The sequence below is a fragment of the Didymosphaeria variabile genome (assembly GCF_027946475.1).
Source record: "Didymosphaeria variabile strain IMI 356815 chromosome Unknown scaffold_7, whole genome shotgun sequence".
Classification (NCBI taxonomy): domain Eukaryota; kingdom Fungi; phylum Ascomycota; class Dothideomycetes; order Pleosporales; family Didymosphaeriaceae; genus Didymosphaeria; species Didymosphaeria variabile.
Genome location: NW_026611626.1, coordinates 2,919,003 through 2,934,528, shown reverse-complemented (window position 1 = coordinate 2,934,528; position 15,526 = coordinate 2,919,003). Strand labels below are relative to the sequence as shown.

Sequence of the window (15,526 nt, the reverse complement as noted above, 5' to 3'; positions counted from 1 at the left end):
AGAATGCCATCATTATCAACAAAATCGATGCAGAGTAACTAAGTCGGCCAATGAGAGGACAGAGGACAAAGTATAAGCTAGGGCACAGTGATCGTGGAACCCTTGGACTATGTATGGGATACCTGTAGAACAGCAAATTAGAACGCCGGTAAGTACAAGATGCAGAAATTTTGATATCCGACTGAGCGCTTGAGAGCAATTGAAGATACCATGTTGCTCACTCGAAACATCCAACTATCTCAACGAATCACCAAACCCCTACCACGAGCAAAGGAACACAGGCTCGCGAGTCTGAGTATCATCTGCACACTTGTAAATCCCTTTGTCTGCATTAATGTCTGAGGGGTTTTTGTCTGCGGGATCGTCGAGACACTCATGAGACTGGTCACCGCAATACAACTTTCCCTGGTTGTCCCCCTGGTTCTTGTACTGGCAGTCCTGATCCCACAGCTTGAGGTCGAAAGTGCCTCCAGGGTAGTTGAGTGTTGTTCCATCAAGATCTACTCTGTCTCGTATTTCTTCGCGCACAGGTTCGTCGTCACAGCCCGCGGCCTTCCCGTAGTCGACCTGGAAGAACTTCCAGTGGATCTTCGTCAGGTCCAAAATGTCTCCGTTGCGGTACTCGGCAACGATGCTGAGAGACTTGGTGGGCCCGCTTGGCTCTTCTGGTTCTGGTTCTGGTTCGGGTTCTTGGTACCCTTCTCCGGGACAATATGCGAAGTCGTCGGGTCTGTCTCCGGCATCGACAACCACGACGGTGGAGGGAAGGTCAATCTTTGGGGCTTCGCAGACTTCGTCTTGTTTGTGGCTCATGCGCGGGCGATGCCATTTCAGACTGCCGCTCAGAAGACTCTTGGACACATCGAAACCGTTGGGCCGCGGGTGGAAGACCTTTGCAAGGGCCTCCGGCAACGCCATTCTGGTACTAGTAGGTAATTCTGCGGGATGGTACTTCTTGGCAATTGCGACCTGGCAGGAGTAGATGTAGGTGTCATCGTCGTTGTATTGAGCGGTGGAATTGCAATTGTCAGGGTCCATGTTAAAGTAATCCAGTGTTGCAGTTACATCGTTGTAACTCTCGCCTTTGGCCCTGTCACAGTACGGTTGTATGTATATCTCTGGATCATCGAAGGTGCTGAAATGCTCGTAGCAGAAATGGTGGTCCAAAAACGAGGGACTCAATACGAACAGCCTGTTCCTAAACCAACCTGGTGCATGGCCATTCTCGTTGTTTTGCTTGTCTTTGACGTAGGCGTCTGCGATCTTCAAGATTCTTCTGTTCAGTCTGTCGACTACGTTGTCGAGGTCCCAACGAAGGGAAGCCGTCAGCTTCAGGCCTTCTGTGGGCGGCGGAAAACTGCATTCGTCATAGAAGGATTTATCATTGCACCATCCCCCTGCTCCCGCATCCTAGGATAGTGAGCGACTGATTGCAGTGCGGGGCCGTTGTAGGTCTACGTACGCTTTCGATGAGGGGGTGGGGATACTGGAAGTGATAAACCTGATCTATCGATCATTAGACATAGTGGCCCGGTTAGATGATGTTCACCAATACTCACAGTATTCCTCAGGATTATCCAAGTCCAACTTCTCAAAAATCTTGTCATAAAGATTCCACATCTTGTCATAGAAGTCTTGGCTGTCTAGAATAGCATGCGTTGCCTCCATTTGCTGGGCGCAGTCCCTTCCGATGAAGGGCACCTTGATGCCCAAGGCACAGATCCGGACCAGGGGACCGAACTCGATGTCGTTGCCTCCAATCGTCATGACTACAAAGTCTGTCCTCTCATCCTTATTGTCTGACAACTCTGGAATTTGGTTTTCCAGCACATTGGGGATTCTATGACCAGTGCATGCTAGGAAATTCAACCTGTTTTCCACATCGAAAGGGAAGTCTGCTTCGAGCTTCGCTGCGTATGAACCCTCGGTTCTTAGACAACCACTTCCATCGAAGCTATTGCCAGCGCCCGGCCCTGCTGTGTATGAGTCCCCGAGCGCAACCCAGCGCACTGGAGGGGCATGCGGCGTGTATTCGTCTTTGGGCTTCGAAGCTCTAATGAGCTTGGTACTTGATAACTTTGGAGGAATGCGAAGGTTGCGTGGTTCGAGAACTCGGCTCTCTATGATTGTTCGTTAGCTTTGAATCAATCTGGAAATGTGGAGTTTACCAATCAATAAACCGACAAAAGGGAGTAAAAGTAAAGGACAAGCGAGCGCACGCGTGTTCAACAGCATGCTGAACACTGTGGTTTGGTAAATTGAGAAAAAGGTGACTGTCCCTGGCTTGAAGCAAGTATGTTATCTCCCTTCGTCGTCAACTTACCTATGTACTTATACATATAGCTTCATCAGATGAGTTTTGCCACATTATGTCCAAGAACAACGGGATATTGGAGGAGTCTCACCATAGTGGCTATGTGTGCGGCGTAAGGTCGACTTCCTGCACCATGAGGTATATGTCCATGCTCATCGCTCGTTATATCGAGTCAATAGGTGAGACCACGTCGCGGTTATGCCTCTATCCATACGCCAGAACATACTCTACGGTATGGGCCATCAATGTCATCATGGTGGCTACGGTGAATAGAATTTCGCCATGTCTCGTATTCTCGCTGTGCCACTTAAGGGGCCACTCCTTCTTCGCTCGCGCTATTCTCGTCCGGACTTGTGGCCATAGCACTGGGTGAAACTCCATCACCTGACTGATAGTTAACCCATACGTTGCTGAGACACCGTGTTTAGGAGATGGAAATCATTGCGGCGTGGATTCTCATGCGCCACATGGAGTTAAGACTAGTGCCTGCATGTATGAACACGGCAGGCAGACCTGAAAATACATGTAAGTCTTCGAAGGAGCTCAAAAAATCGCGAGACGACCTGTAGGACTCATGTTTGTGAGAACTCAATGCTGTATGTATGTGATATGTCTGGCTACAGACCCAGAACGATACTACACATTATCCTTAGCGGTCGACCTAAGAGCCGGATGCGCTGACTCATAAGCTAATATCAGCTTCTTCCGTGCCAATTGTTATTATCGTTTGTAGAAAGAATGTGCTACCTCCTGCGGCACCAGAACTAGACCTCAGGAAGTTCAAGGATATTCAACTAATGTAATTACTATGCAGAGTAAGAAATAGGGCACTAAGCTGTTAAGATAAGTGTACTAGACAGATAGACTATTATCTTTCTCCCTAGAGTAACTATATCAGGTGGAAATCCCCTTAATATCTGTTTCTAGCGCCGTGGGAGGTGGCACATTCTTTCTACAAAGCACCGATATCGCCTGTAAAAGTTCATGTATGTACCCCACTACCAAGGAAATATGCTTGTTTTAGATCACGGCTGATTGATGGGAGGCCTGTGGGCAGACTTCTGGGCGTGTCACGCGTCAGACTAAGCTTGTCATAGACCACTCGGGTGAATGTATCCACTCGTAGGACTCCCATAGTTCGGCCAAGACTTAACGACAGGCATGTTTCTATGGTAGGGTGGTACATACATGAACTTTTGCAAAGCACCGATATCTGGAACATACGCATATCAGCCATCGTTGATAAATCCAATTCACGAGGTGTCGAGTGTGAGAGGTCCATGGGAACACCTCGAGGCACATGAGATGATAGATAGCTGATGGTTCAAACAAGATACCGACCACCGACGAACATCAAAATGTGCGTGGCTAAAGGTGTGGCTAGCTAATCTGATTCAGAAGTTCTCCTACAAGATATATTCACTATCTTCTTTGGCTGGTCAACACTAGGTGGTCCGTGTACGGAAGATGTTGACGGTGCGGAGGCACGCGGTTGAAGGAAAGGCTCGAACTCAGCACCTGCCAAAGTGAGCGAACATCAACACTGTTCAGAAGGGAAAGATTCTTATCCGCCTCAACCGATGACATCGAGCCCAAACTGGCGGGGAAGATACTGTATCCCAAACGTAGCAATTGAAAGGTGGAGAGGCACATATGCGGCACTGGTTCAGCCAACATCGAACCTGAACACTCAAAATTACAGTCGGAACTACGCCGTTCAGCGCAGCCCCAAAGTATATATCCCATAGTTTCAGAATCCGCTGGGCATATGGGGCACAGCTACATCTGGTTGCACAGCCGCGATGTTGCCCACGCCGCATGACGTCACGCATGCAGCCTCGAGGAATATAAGCAACGATGAATGAAGGTGGAGAATGAGTCTACTTGAGCATTACTCAGAGGTGTACTAATTCTCACCATGTCTCAACGACCCGATAGAAGTTCGCAGACCTCGTTCGAACTGCCAGACCCACCAGTCCACTTCGACATCCTCGACGCTACGCACATCAAGATCACGGTCCCCGTAAACAGTGGCTGGAAAGTGCCACTTCACTGGCACACCGATGACTCCGTAGGATGCAATCGAATAACGGCAATTGAAAACCGACTTGTGGTTACTTCCAAAGGCCCTCCTGGCAAAGGATCTGCAGGCATCGGATTTGGTCCCGGAAGCTCGCACAGATTCACAGCAGGCGATCACCACAACTTCCGCCCGCGCACCAAGGACAAGGAATGCGTAGCCATCCTCGAAGCCGGCGCCTCGCAAACCGCGCTCATGCGAAACGTTTGCGGCGCCACGCTCGACGCGGACCTGTACCCGACGCTCGCGTGCACGCCGTATTGGATCCGACTCCTGTACATCATGCTGTGGTTCTCACCGAGGGCCCGGAACTACATGATTGCGAAGCTGCTGTGGGTGCAGATCCAGATGATGCGTAGCACGCACGACTTTCATGTGGAGTATGGGCGTATCAACGCACCGTTCCTATGGTGGTTGGCTCATCCGTGGCATTGGGATGGGCCTGAGCCTCGGTGGACGTTCAAGATTGAGTGGTGGAGTTATTATTTTATCACTATGGTGGTGCAGTGGGTGTGCTATTGGATAGGGAGGTTGGTGCTAGGGATGAAGGCGGAGTATAAGGAATATATGCCAAGAGAAGGGGGCGGAGGGAGTGTAGTGAGTGAAGATGTGCGGGAGAAGATGGTGTAGCGGTTATACTTACGGTTGTGGGTGGAAAAGAATCTCTTACGGGTTCTGTAATGGAGTGAGATCCAGGGGGCCTTATTATTATCTTTTTTCTCATAGGCTTTGTGAAAATGTATAAACAAGGGCGGGTGTGCCTAGGATAACGCGTGGTTGAATTTCAACGCTCTCGATACTATTACTCGTTCACGTACGGCGAGCAGTAATACTGCCTGCACGAGTCCAATCAAAGCAGTATTTTGCTTGGTCCTAATGGTAAACTTCTATCAGCTTTCGACAGATGAGTCTTTTGATGTCCTCATTACAAGTTCTGGGAGACCCGTATTTCCATTGCTAAGCACCTTTAGATGCGAGCGGATCGCGTTGTCTGTAAGAGCGACAACACCAGTGGCGACCACGACCCTTGACTTGTTAGTACGAATCTACCGAGCGTACCAACATAGGATTTTCAACAACTCACTCGCTAAGTTCATGATTGCCCCTTAAAAGCTTCGAATCCGTGAAGCGCAGCTCGCACGGTGGAACCCAGCCAATGTTGACAACTACGGCGTCGAGAATAGGTTCGATCTGAGCAATTGCATCATTCAGATCTTCCCGATAGAGATAGAAAGAGTGTCCGTAGCATTCAGAAACTGGTTTTTGTCTCAGATATATTCTACGTTTCCACTGATAGTTGTGACCCCAATAGGAGAAAGTGTATCGTTTGGCTCTCGCTCGGCCACTCCGTTGCAGTACGACGCGGGCGTAGTTCGTGAAGTCAAGCTGGATGATCTTCCTCGATGTTTGTTCAGCCACTACTTCCTCCACTCTTTCAATTATGTCTTCTTTGTCATCGTAAGGCTCCAGAGATGAAGCCGAGAAGGTCGAGCTTAGCGACGACGCTGAACCGCGGCTACTAGAAAAGGACCTCCTCGAATTGCGAAAGCTTTGGACAGAGTTTCTCGCTAATTGTTGCATGCTACCATAAGACGTTTTGGTTCTTTCTTGAAAACGATCCAATTTTCTCGAGAAGAGCGACGTTGATGAGTGGTGTTCTTTGCGTGCTGCTTTGTGGTCTGGACCACGGCTAAGCCCCGAGCGGCAGATTTCGCGACCCGTCCACCCATGGCGGCGGAAAGAAAATTTGCGTTCTCTCAAGCTCTTTATCGTCAAGTAGAAGAGTCGAAGATAAAGAAATGTCGTAAGAGCCGGCAAATGAATGCACATTTCCAACTTCATGTCCCCATCAACGACCTCGTCCTGATGGGTAATAAAAATACTTTGGTCGGTAGGGAAGTGTTTGGCGTAGGTATGCTCTGTGCTGGGGCAGACGTTATCTCTAGAAGGCATCGTGTTGTGATCCCTGCGTGCTGGGCGGACGGGCATAGAGAAGGTGAACGAAGCCAAGGATGGTGCCGGGATACCGTCATGGTTGTTGCTGTTGCTTTGCGCAGGTGACATCGAGGTAATTTCCTCAGTAGTGAAGAAAGTGCCTGATTGATCAGTCGTGTAAGGTGCTGTTATGAAGGTATCAATCGAATCAATAAGCTCCTGAGCTGTGTGGAACGTCTCTGCCGACATATGCAAGTCGAGTGCTAACAATTGTTGTGAAGGTGCTGAAACTGCACGAACTTGGCTCATAATGTTCACTGATCCGGAAAGATTGGCCATGCAGAGAAACAATGCTGACATCCCCTGATCCGGTTCCAGAGCATCCTTCAATTCGTTTGTTATGTGGACGAGGCCGTCAATGAGTGATCTTAGTTGCTCGATGGCATCCCGCATCTGCTCTGCATCGAATACTGCCCACTTTGCAAGAGCTTTCGGGCCCTTTTGACTTTGATTCCTCTTGACCATCTCTCTGAAAGCCGCAACTCTTGACCCACTGACATTAATTAAGCCGGCAGTGGTGTGATCCTTCAGCCCGTATCTGCGTTCAAGCACGTTGAACTGCTCCAAAAGAGAGTTTATTGATCCCAAAGATCTGAGAATGGTCGGCTTAATGTGGTCGGCATCCAGCTCCCGTAAGTACGGTCTCGCTTTTGCGCCCTGGCGTGTGACGATGCCAACACTCTGTCCCCATAGTAATAGCCGCAGTCTCTGCTGCTGGAACCTTGTGTCCAGTATTTCAAAGTCTCTCGCGAAGTCTTGTGCCGCAAAGATGATTTTGAAACTGTCGATACATGTATTGAACAAGGCTGCAACGCCGATGGCGAGGCCTGCTGCCTCAGCCATACGGCTGGCTTGTTACGCATTCACGTCAGCTAGTGAGGAGCTCAATATAAATGCGACAAAAGAAGGCATGTAGAGTTCGACGACATGCAAAGAGTGATGTTCAACATACGTGGCATCGCAAAGGCTACGAGCTGAAGGGTGTCAACGTCCTGTGAGGCTGAATCGAAGTTGCCACCTGCCGTTTTCGGCAGCGCAGCGGTAAGAACACTTACGAATTTCAATGCGAGGCTGACTTGATTGAAAATTATCTTAAATTACACTTTCAGCACTACCTATACCATGATCTCTCGTTTTCTCGTATCAGACGTACACGAAGGTCGAAAGAAATCCTCAACATCACATGATCGGGAAGCCCGCCATCTTTTTGCTCTAAATGAATCAACGTACCGAGAGAAGGTACCCTGAGGTGACCTAATACCGAGTGGATCTTCGAATCAGTACCTCATTGCTTGATCCACATTAGTGTAAAGGTGGGTACAAACAAAGCGTCTAACCTGTTGCGGTAACGCCGCCTTCGTCTTTCCTCCGACACCACGCCCGTCCATCTGTCCCTCCAGCCATGTCATCAAGCAAGCCAAATGTTCAAGTCGGCCAAGCTACTTTACAAGCGGATGATCCACCACCTGTGCCGCCCAAGGACTTTATTTCCAGCGCAAGCGACGTGCCAACACAACCAAGACGCCGGCGGCAACCACATCCATTGACAGGTCGAGCGGTCAAGCCACTTCCACCACCGCCTCCTCCTGACAACAATTCCGATATCAACACTTCTAAAACCCGAAAAGCGAAGCCATTACCAGCAGTACCATGGGCACCGAACTATAGAACTACGCTTCTCTGGATCGGCGGAGTGGGGATCTGGTTCCTCATCGTCGTGCTTCTTTTACCCGTTTTCCTCGAAGCAGATGCTATGCCGGGGTTGAACAGGGCACTCCGTAACTTAGCCAAAATGCTCTCTGGACGACAGAGCTCATGAAACAGTTCCACGAGCGACACAAGGGCAAACGTGCAATGGAAAACACCCCGCATATGCTCAATATACCTGTTGAAGGAACGAGCCCACAACACGACATCACAACACCATCCCCCGAGCAAGAATACGCATTAAATTCACACACATACAACCCCTTCTACTACCCTACAACTTCGCCCCCTTCTCCCTAACCGTCCCATCCACAAGACTCTTCCGCCCCCCAAACCCAAACAAATACGCCGCAACCTTCCTCATCTGAATCTCCTCCGCCCCCTCCGTAATCCTATACCGCCGATGATGTCTCCAAATATGCTCAAACGGCAAACGCCGGGAATACCCATTTCCCCCATGGACCTGTATCGCGCGATCCGCAGCTTCGCAACACAGCCTGTTAGCCCAGTAATTGCACATGGAAACTTTATCCCCGAGCCGCGTTTCGACTTCGACGTGCGGCATGGAGTCCATTTCTACGGCGGTTTTGCGGATGAGGAGGCGCAGCATCTCGCATTGGGTGGCGAGCTCGACGAGGGGAAATTGGATGGCTTGGTTATGGGAGAGGGGCGTGCCGAAGGGGGTGCGGGTATTAGCGTAGGAGACGGATTGTTGGATGCAGTAGGTGGCGGCGCCGAGGGAGGAGGCAGCTTGCCGGATGCGGTTTTCGTGGACGAAGGCTTGGGCGACGCCGAGGCCGGCGTGGATGGGGCCTAGGACGGCGGTGGCAGGTACCCAGACGTCTTTTAGGGGAGATGCTGGCGTGGTCGGTGGGCATGTTTAGTGTCCTGCGTGTGTTGGCTGTTGGGGACATGAGTAGGGGTTTTGGGGTAGGTTTTGGAGTCGGCTTTTTAGTCTCAAGCTGGACCTTAGTTGACCTCTTTAGTAGGACCTACGTCCCCGTCTACGTTAAAGCGATATCTGTGTCCTGCTATATAGAGTCGGTGTGTGGCTATTGGGTTGTGGCAGACTTCTGCGTTGTCATCGACAAAGGTATAGGCCCAGCCACGACGCGATGACCGCTCACTGACTCTATATAAAAGAACACCGAAATCACTTAAACGTAGACAGAGACACAGGCCCTGCCACAAGAGGTTAGCCGCTCCAGCTGGAGACCAAAAAGCCAACTCTAAAACGGCCACACTCCAGAAGGCGCTCAGCTAAAGGAGACACTTACCACTCATACGACTCCACCTCCAACCCCGGCGTTTCCCTCGGCACCACAAAACAACTTATCCCCCTCGCCTGACCGTCCTTCCCCTGCGTCCGCGCAAGAATAAAACAATGCGTCGCAGCATGCATCCCCGTCTGCCACTTCTTCCCCCCACTCAGCACCCACCCATCCACACCGTTCCTCCTCTCCGGCCTCCCCCTCGTAGCCATATGCGTAGCATCACTCCCATGCCCCGCCTCCGTCAACCCAAACGTAATCCTCACCTTTCCCTCCAGCCTGCCCCCAATCAACTCCTCCTTCTGCTTTGCATTTCCATAATTCATCACCATGACCACATCCGGGAAGTTTCCTACAACGGAATGCTCATTCTGCAGATCGTTGAACAAGCCCAGCCCCTTCGAAGCTAGGTGTTCTCTTATGACTGCCATCCACAGATTTGACCCTCTGCCGGAGGCATCGCTGCGACCGCCGTACTGCTTTGGGAGCGAGAGTCGGAAGAAGCCTGCTTCATCTGCTAAGCGGCGGCAGTCGTGGAGGAGGGCTTCCCATTCTGGGCGGGGGAGGCCGCCATTGTCCCAATCGGTTCGGGCGTGTTCGCGGCGGTGGTCGAAGAAGCGGTTGTTGTCGCCTTTGTTTTGGAGCGGGGGTGATCTTGTCTTCTATGAAGGTGTCTAGGTCGTGGAGGTATTTTTGGAGGGCGGGTGGTATGGAGAAGTTCATTGTCTCGGATGCCATGGTTGTAAGGCGTCGTTGATGACACTGTATTGGGGAATAAAGCAGGAGTCGCAGCTGATGCCCGTTTCGGGAACACAACAGTAGTCTCAATGACTCTCAGCGATTGTAAATAATGTCCATATATTTGGCAAAATGTCGATTTCTCGGGAGATATACTGGAGCTTCGGTTTCGCCATGGTGATGACTCGATGAAGCTTGGTCGTGGGGGAACGAGTGGAGGATTGCGGGGAGGTTGCGGGGAACTTACTGCCCTGTACGTGCCTCGGTCAGGTCCCTTGCCTTTCCAGCGATCATTGACTCAGGTACATCGTCCCTGCGCCAATGGCAACTACTTCCGAGAGCAGCAATGAGACATTTGATATTGCATCCCTGTGGAACTTTGTGTGCTACCTCGAGCTTAACCTGCGTATGTCGGCCGTGTACAGCAAGCTAGTTTACGGTCAACGCAGCAGGAGCTAACCTGATGTGTGCAATGCGCGACGGTATTGATCATTTGTAGAAGATCTCATTCACTCGAGCCTTCGTTGCGTTGCTCTAGCCAATGCCTGAACTGCCTCAGTCGCTATCCTCCATCAACGCCGCAAGCTCCTCTTCCTCCTCCAGCGTCATTAGCCCCTCTTTCTTCTCCTCGACTTTCTCCTCTACCATACCTGCCCTCTCGTCTTCCGCCTCCTTAATCGCCTTCGCCAATTCCTGCGCTTTCAAACTCCATGTCCTCACCGTCCCATCGATACTCACACTAACGATCCTCTGCCCTTCTAACAGCACCAACGCAGTTACCTCATCGAAGTGCCCTTCAAAAACGTGATGTAATTTGCCACTCCCCTTTTCCCAGACACGCACTTCCTCGTCCCGGCAAGCGGTTACGACCCACCCACCTTCTTCGTCGACAGCAACGTCGCGCGTGTAGTCAGGATGCTCAAAGGACGAGTCCTCTTCCCAATTCCGCAATCGCGAAAGGCACTTTGCGCTCTTATCCGCAGAGGCAGTCCACAGGTCGCCGTCCGAGTCAAAATGTATGGCGTCAACGCTGGTCTCGTGCGCTATAATCGGGCATGGCTCCTCTTTTACTTCCTTCGCTGCACCGACGCCTACTCTCCATTTTCTGATCTCACGATCGCTGCCTGCACTGAACACAATCGCCTCTTCCTTCGCAGGATCGTATTCCAGCGAATCCAGCGCAAGCGCGAGTATGCCCCGAGTATGTCCCTTCAGCGTATGCAGCTTCTCGCCCGTTGCAACGTCCCAGACAATGATTGTCGCATCTTGCGACCCAGAAACCAGCAGTTCTCTTCCTTGTAGTGTAAACACAATCACGGCCTTCACGAAGTCGGCATGCCCCCGATATCGGTGTCTGGGTCTCCTGCTCTTAACATCCCAGCTCCATATCGATTTGTCCCAGCAGCCAGCAAACAGCGTACCGGACTTGTGCGAAACAGCGAGCGAGGTAATAGGCGCTTCGGGCCCGGTGTATGTAGCGACGACCTTCTTCTCAGCCTGCAAGTCCAGAATTAGCATTCGGGTCCAGCATTGACTCGCGATAGTGTAGGGCGACGGGCGGTGGTCTGACCGACTTCAGGGTTGATCCTCTTCACGGTTCCCGCTGCCTCCGCGACGTAGATGAACGCGTGGTCATGCGGGTCTGCGGCGACGGCGAGAATCTTGGAGGGCAGGTTGACGGGGTTTCCCTTGCTGTTTTTAGACTTTGCGGCCCGGCGCGCGGTCTCGCTGAGTGACGAGCTAGCTATTGTTAGGTCGATGTTTCAGTGCTGCTGGTGTGAAGGCAAATCCGGAACTCACTCCGTCTGGAAGAAGTGGCCTGGGTCGTTGGACTGCGCCATGTTTGCTGAGGAGTTAGGAGGGAGAAAGTAAACAGAAGGTCGAGCGAGGGTCGAAAGTTTATACCCCACCATCTTGCCCCACTAACGGCCGTACCTGCATTGCAAGGCAACGACAATTGCAGGCAACAGAATTATTGAAAAGCAACAACAATTGCACTCAGTCACGGAGCATTAGAGTCATTGAAGTTAGAATTCGCATCATATTAAATTCCTAATATAGTCATTAGCAAGATCGAGAATAGGCATCCAAACCCAAGAAAGCAAACCGTAACGCCAAAAGAAAATAATCAAACCAACAGATCGTCGTTTCTATTCAGAAGCTCGATGCTTCTCTCAGGTATTTTCGTATGCAGAAAAGTCATAAATCATAACGCGTAGCTGGAGTGAGGTGCCCGCAGAGGCACCCGACATAACACTCAGGATATCTTTTGAGAAAATCCTCTAACGCCCAAATAGCTTTTTGCGCAAGCTGAACGCCCAATTATGCGCCAGAAGCCTGAACTGGCTCCGATGCGGTCGTAACTCATGACTGTACAATGCGTATCCAATGCATGCTCTCCAAATAGGTCAACGCAAATGCAAGGGGGCAACTACCGCTCTTCCGAGGCACGCATGGCGATTCTGCGCAACTCCCATCTCCAGCCGTGCTTGTGCTCGCCGCTGTCGCGCATTGTGCCGACCCAGCTTTCTGTTTTGCGGCGCCAGATGGCTTCTTCTTCGCGTTGCCGGCGGATGAAGCTAGGCCCGAGATCGAACTCTTCGCCAACGAAGGAGATGTCTTCGGCACTTGGACCGCCGCTGACGCTATCACCGGGCCCAGCAACGCTGACGTTGTCCTTGAGGTCCTCAAGCCCTGCGAACGGATCTTCTTCGTCATCATCCGCGACGGAGGGAGAGCGCGGATCATTCGACTCCCGAGGAGCTTTGAGCCAGGTCATTTTGACAGGGTCAAAGACCATGCGACCTTCGTACTGCACACCCCGAGGCATAGTCTTTTGCGAGATGAGTGCAGGGCGTGGTGGGGAGGGGATTGGTCGTGCAACGACCTTCACCGCACGTGACGAGACGTTCTTCAGCTGGATCTGAGACAACGCGGTATGAGAGATGGAGTGCGAGCGCTCATGCGGATGACCGAAGGGGTTGTGTACCGGCGAGAAGGTAGGGGTGCTCACTGTCGTGAGATCCAAAGTGGCGGTTGATGTATTGGGATGGGTAAAAGGAGCAAGGGCTTCTTCATTCCCCTCCCATCGCTGCATGGTCGGGTTATATATCATACCTTTCTCAGCTGCAATCTGTTAGCCTATGCGTAAACATTTAGAAAACTGGAAACTTACTTCTTGAACCAGGTTCAAACAAGCCTCGAATAAGCTGCGGCTTTGCTCCGGAACCCTTCTTCCGATGGGCAATTGGACTGGTGTGAGGACTCTTAGCCGCTACATGCACCTTCCAGTTGATACCGGGGCTCGGCGGAACGGGACCATCGCCTCGTGTCCGTATGCTAGCAAGACGCTGTTCACGCGCGTTGCGACTCGCTGCAGTGTCCCGAGCGAATCGAGGAGTGTGATCCACTTTCGGTGGACTACGAGGTGTTTGCGGCATGGGTGTAGCCATGCGATCCGGCATGGGAAGCTTGGAAATACTTGTCTGCGACCGTAGGGTCTTGTTGCTAGCCACGTTACGTGGTGCTTTCTCGAACTGCTTCTCTTTGTGTGCAGACGTGGGCAAATCATCAAAGACTTCAAGCTCTGTGCCATCTCCGAAGTTCTGCTTCCGACCCTTAGGGAAGGTGAGTTTCTGAGGATGACGTGCGAGAGCCGAAGGTGCCAACTCCCTTCGCATGCCATTCCGACTTGGCGTGTCGAAGGGTCCGCGTGAGTACGGCCTCATGGATGGAGATGGAGGTCGACGTGGGTCCGAGTCCCTGCGCAAGTGGCCGCGCGACGTAGATTTTGCCATGACGTGATGAGATTGGGACGTTGAATTGCCTGCAGGAAGGAATGGGACGGATGAGCGTGCTGAGAGCGCAGGATTGTTGTTTCGTAGTAGAGGCGCAGAGCGTTTCGCACGTAGAAGTTGAGCACTTGTGGTTGTCGGCGGTTGTCGACTATTCCCGCTTTGCGAAGCACCTGACTCGTAGACAGGCGTAAGGCGTGAGCGGCTGCTGGTAGATAGAGGCCTCGGGATCTTTGACATGGAGGGCTTGTCTTTGTCGGTAAAGGTCAATGTGGTAGCCGGACGGGCTGCTGGTGGCGGAGTGACTTTTGCGGGGGCCTTCTTCACCTTGACGTTACGGTTCAAGGTGAGCTTGTTCGTGTCCAAGACCTCTCCACCACCAATATCCAAGCCGTCCATGAAGTCATCCTCCTCTTCAACGCCAATGAGCCTAGAGGCAGGTGCCGGTTCCGGTTGTGCGGGGGTTGCAGCTTCCTTTTCAAATTGGGAAGGCGAGGGCCACGACGGGGCAGGCGAAGGTGCGAACTCCAGTGGAGGACCTAATACAGGCGCTGAGGTTGGCGGTGGTGCGCGTTTCGGAAGAGTGAACCCTGAGGGTGAGGTGTCAGGAGTGGGAAGATCGTGCTTCTTGAGCTTCTCCAGACGGGATGCAAAGTCCAGCGGTTCGGTGGGCAGCACCAAGCCATTCAGCTCATCATCCTCACTCTCGAGGGTCACGATGCTGCCCATGCTAGGGCTCATGGCTGACACGGAAGAGCTACGGGCGCCTCGGCCTCCTCTACTCGTGCCTGCAAAGCGGATACCCAAGCTGCCCTCGCCCCAGTCATCGTCGAAGCCGTCGTTGTCGTCCGCCGGCGTGCGCGGCATCGGTGCCTTTAGCTTGAGGCCCTCGCCGGGGTTGTTGGGTAGCTCGAGATCGTTGCCCCAATCTTCATCGACGGCAATTTTCCGGCTCGATTTCTTCTTTCCCAGCCTTTTGATTGCGCCGCCAAGCAGCGCCGACGACGGCACGCTCGTGGGGATCGGGATGCCGGCTTGTTTTGCGGAGGATATCGCGTTCATGGTGGAGGCCTCGTCGTTGGGGGCGAGCAGGACCTGCCAGTCGTCGTCGCCAGTGTTGGATTCGGAGCGAACCGAGACGCGGGACGACGTGGACTGAAATGTGGACATGGAGTGGGTAAACATGTCGACGGAGCCGTCGAAGTCGCCGTCGTCGTCCCAGTTCTCGACGGTCGACGCCATTGAGGCCATGCGCTGGGCGAAGGAGCCCTTCGCGGCCATAGCGGATGGGTGCGGGTGGTGTGCGTGTGCGGTGGACTTGCGATGCAGGAAGCTGGATGGCTGGGACGTGGTGATAGACCCTGTTAGACGAGCTTGGCGGCAGGAGCGGCCAAGCGGTCAGAAGAGAGGGAGCTACCACCGGGCGCTGCTCCGTGCCCACGCGTCGTGAAAGCGCCCACCAAGAACACGCCCAGGGCACTGGCAGGCGTGCAGATGATCGCCTTACAACGGTCAGACCCTCTATGCAGCCTGGCGATAGTCGTACATGGACGCAGAGACCGATCGCGAGACCGTGGCCTGCTTCCTGGCCCGCCTAAATACAAGTGCCTGGAAGGCAGCAACGCGC

The 15,526-nt window shown here is 52.4% G+C and overlaps 7 protein-coding genes across 7 annotated transcripts; 2 read left to right on the top strand and 5 right to left on the bottom strand.

Annotated features, from left to right (window-relative positions):
• Positions 1–258: 258 nt before the first annotated feature.
• Positions 259–2,408, bottom strand: N0V89_010138 (uncharacterized protein; the record flags this gene model as incomplete). The annotated part of the gene is made up of 4 exons (XM_056218883.1): positions 259–1,410; positions 1,463–1,506; positions 1,560–2,118; positions 2,406–2,408. 4 exons carry the CDS (start codon positions 2,406–2,408, stop codon positions 259–261), a joined length of 1,758 nt encoding a protein of 585 aa, XP_056068148.1.
• A 1,824-nt stretch (positions 2,409–4,232) lies between these two features.
• N0V89_010137 (uncharacterized protein) lies at positions 4,233–5,024 on the top strand (the record flags this gene model as incomplete). The annotated part of the gene is made up of 1 exon (XM_056218882.1): positions 4,233–5,024. The coding sequence occupies one exon, from the start codon at positions 4,233–4,235 to the stop codon at positions 5,022–5,024; it is 792 nt and encodes a 263-aa protein (XP_056068147.1).
• Positions 5,025–5,474: 450 nt separating this feature from the next.
• N0V89_010136 (uncharacterized protein) lies at positions 5,475–7,348 on the bottom strand (the record flags this gene model as incomplete). Its single annotated transcript, XM_056218881.1, has 2 exons — positions 5,475–7,219; positions 7,342–7,348. 2 exons carry the CDS (start codon positions 7,346–7,348, stop codon positions 5,475–5,477), a joined length of 1,752 nt encoding a protein of 583 aa, XP_056068146.1.
• A 1,151-nt stretch (positions 7,349–8,499) lies between these two features.
• N0V89_010135 (uncharacterized protein) lies at positions 8,500–8,913 on the top strand (the record flags this gene model as incomplete). Its single annotated transcript, XM_056218880.1, has 1 exon — positions 8,500–8,913. One exon carries the CDS (start codon positions 8,500–8,502, stop codon positions 8,911–8,913), a length of 414 nt encoding a protein of 137 aa, XP_056068145.1.
• Positions 8,914–9,369: 456 nt separating this feature from the next.
• Positions 9,370–10,281, bottom strand: N0V89_010134 (uncharacterized protein; the record flags this gene model as incomplete). Its single annotated transcript, XM_056218879.1, has 2 exons — positions 9,370–10,021; positions 10,262–10,281. The coding sequence occupies 2 exons, from the start codon at positions 10,279–10,281 to the stop codon at positions 9,370–9,372; spliced, it is 672 nt and encodes a 223-aa protein (XP_056068144.1).
• Positions 10,282–10,660: 379 nt separating this feature from the next.
• N0V89_010133 (uncharacterized protein) lies at positions 10,661–11,946 on the bottom strand (the record flags this gene model as incomplete). Its single annotated transcript, XM_056218878.1, has 3 exons — positions 10,661–11,602; positions 11,680–11,845; positions 11,906–11,946. The coding sequence occupies 3 exons, from the start codon at positions 11,944–11,946 to the stop codon at positions 10,661–10,663; spliced, it is 1,149 nt and encodes a 382-aa protein (XP_056068143.1).
• Positions 11,947–12,536: 590 nt separating this feature from the next.
• Positions 12,537–15,180, bottom strand: N0V89_010132 (uncharacterized protein; the record flags this gene model as incomplete). Its single annotated transcript, XM_056218877.1, has 2 exons — positions 12,537–13,231; positions 13,281–15,180. 2 exons carry the CDS (start codon positions 15,178–15,180, stop codon positions 12,537–12,539), a joined length of 2,595 nt encoding a protein of 864 aa, XP_056068142.1.
• Positions 15,181–15,526: the final 346 nt, after the last annotated feature.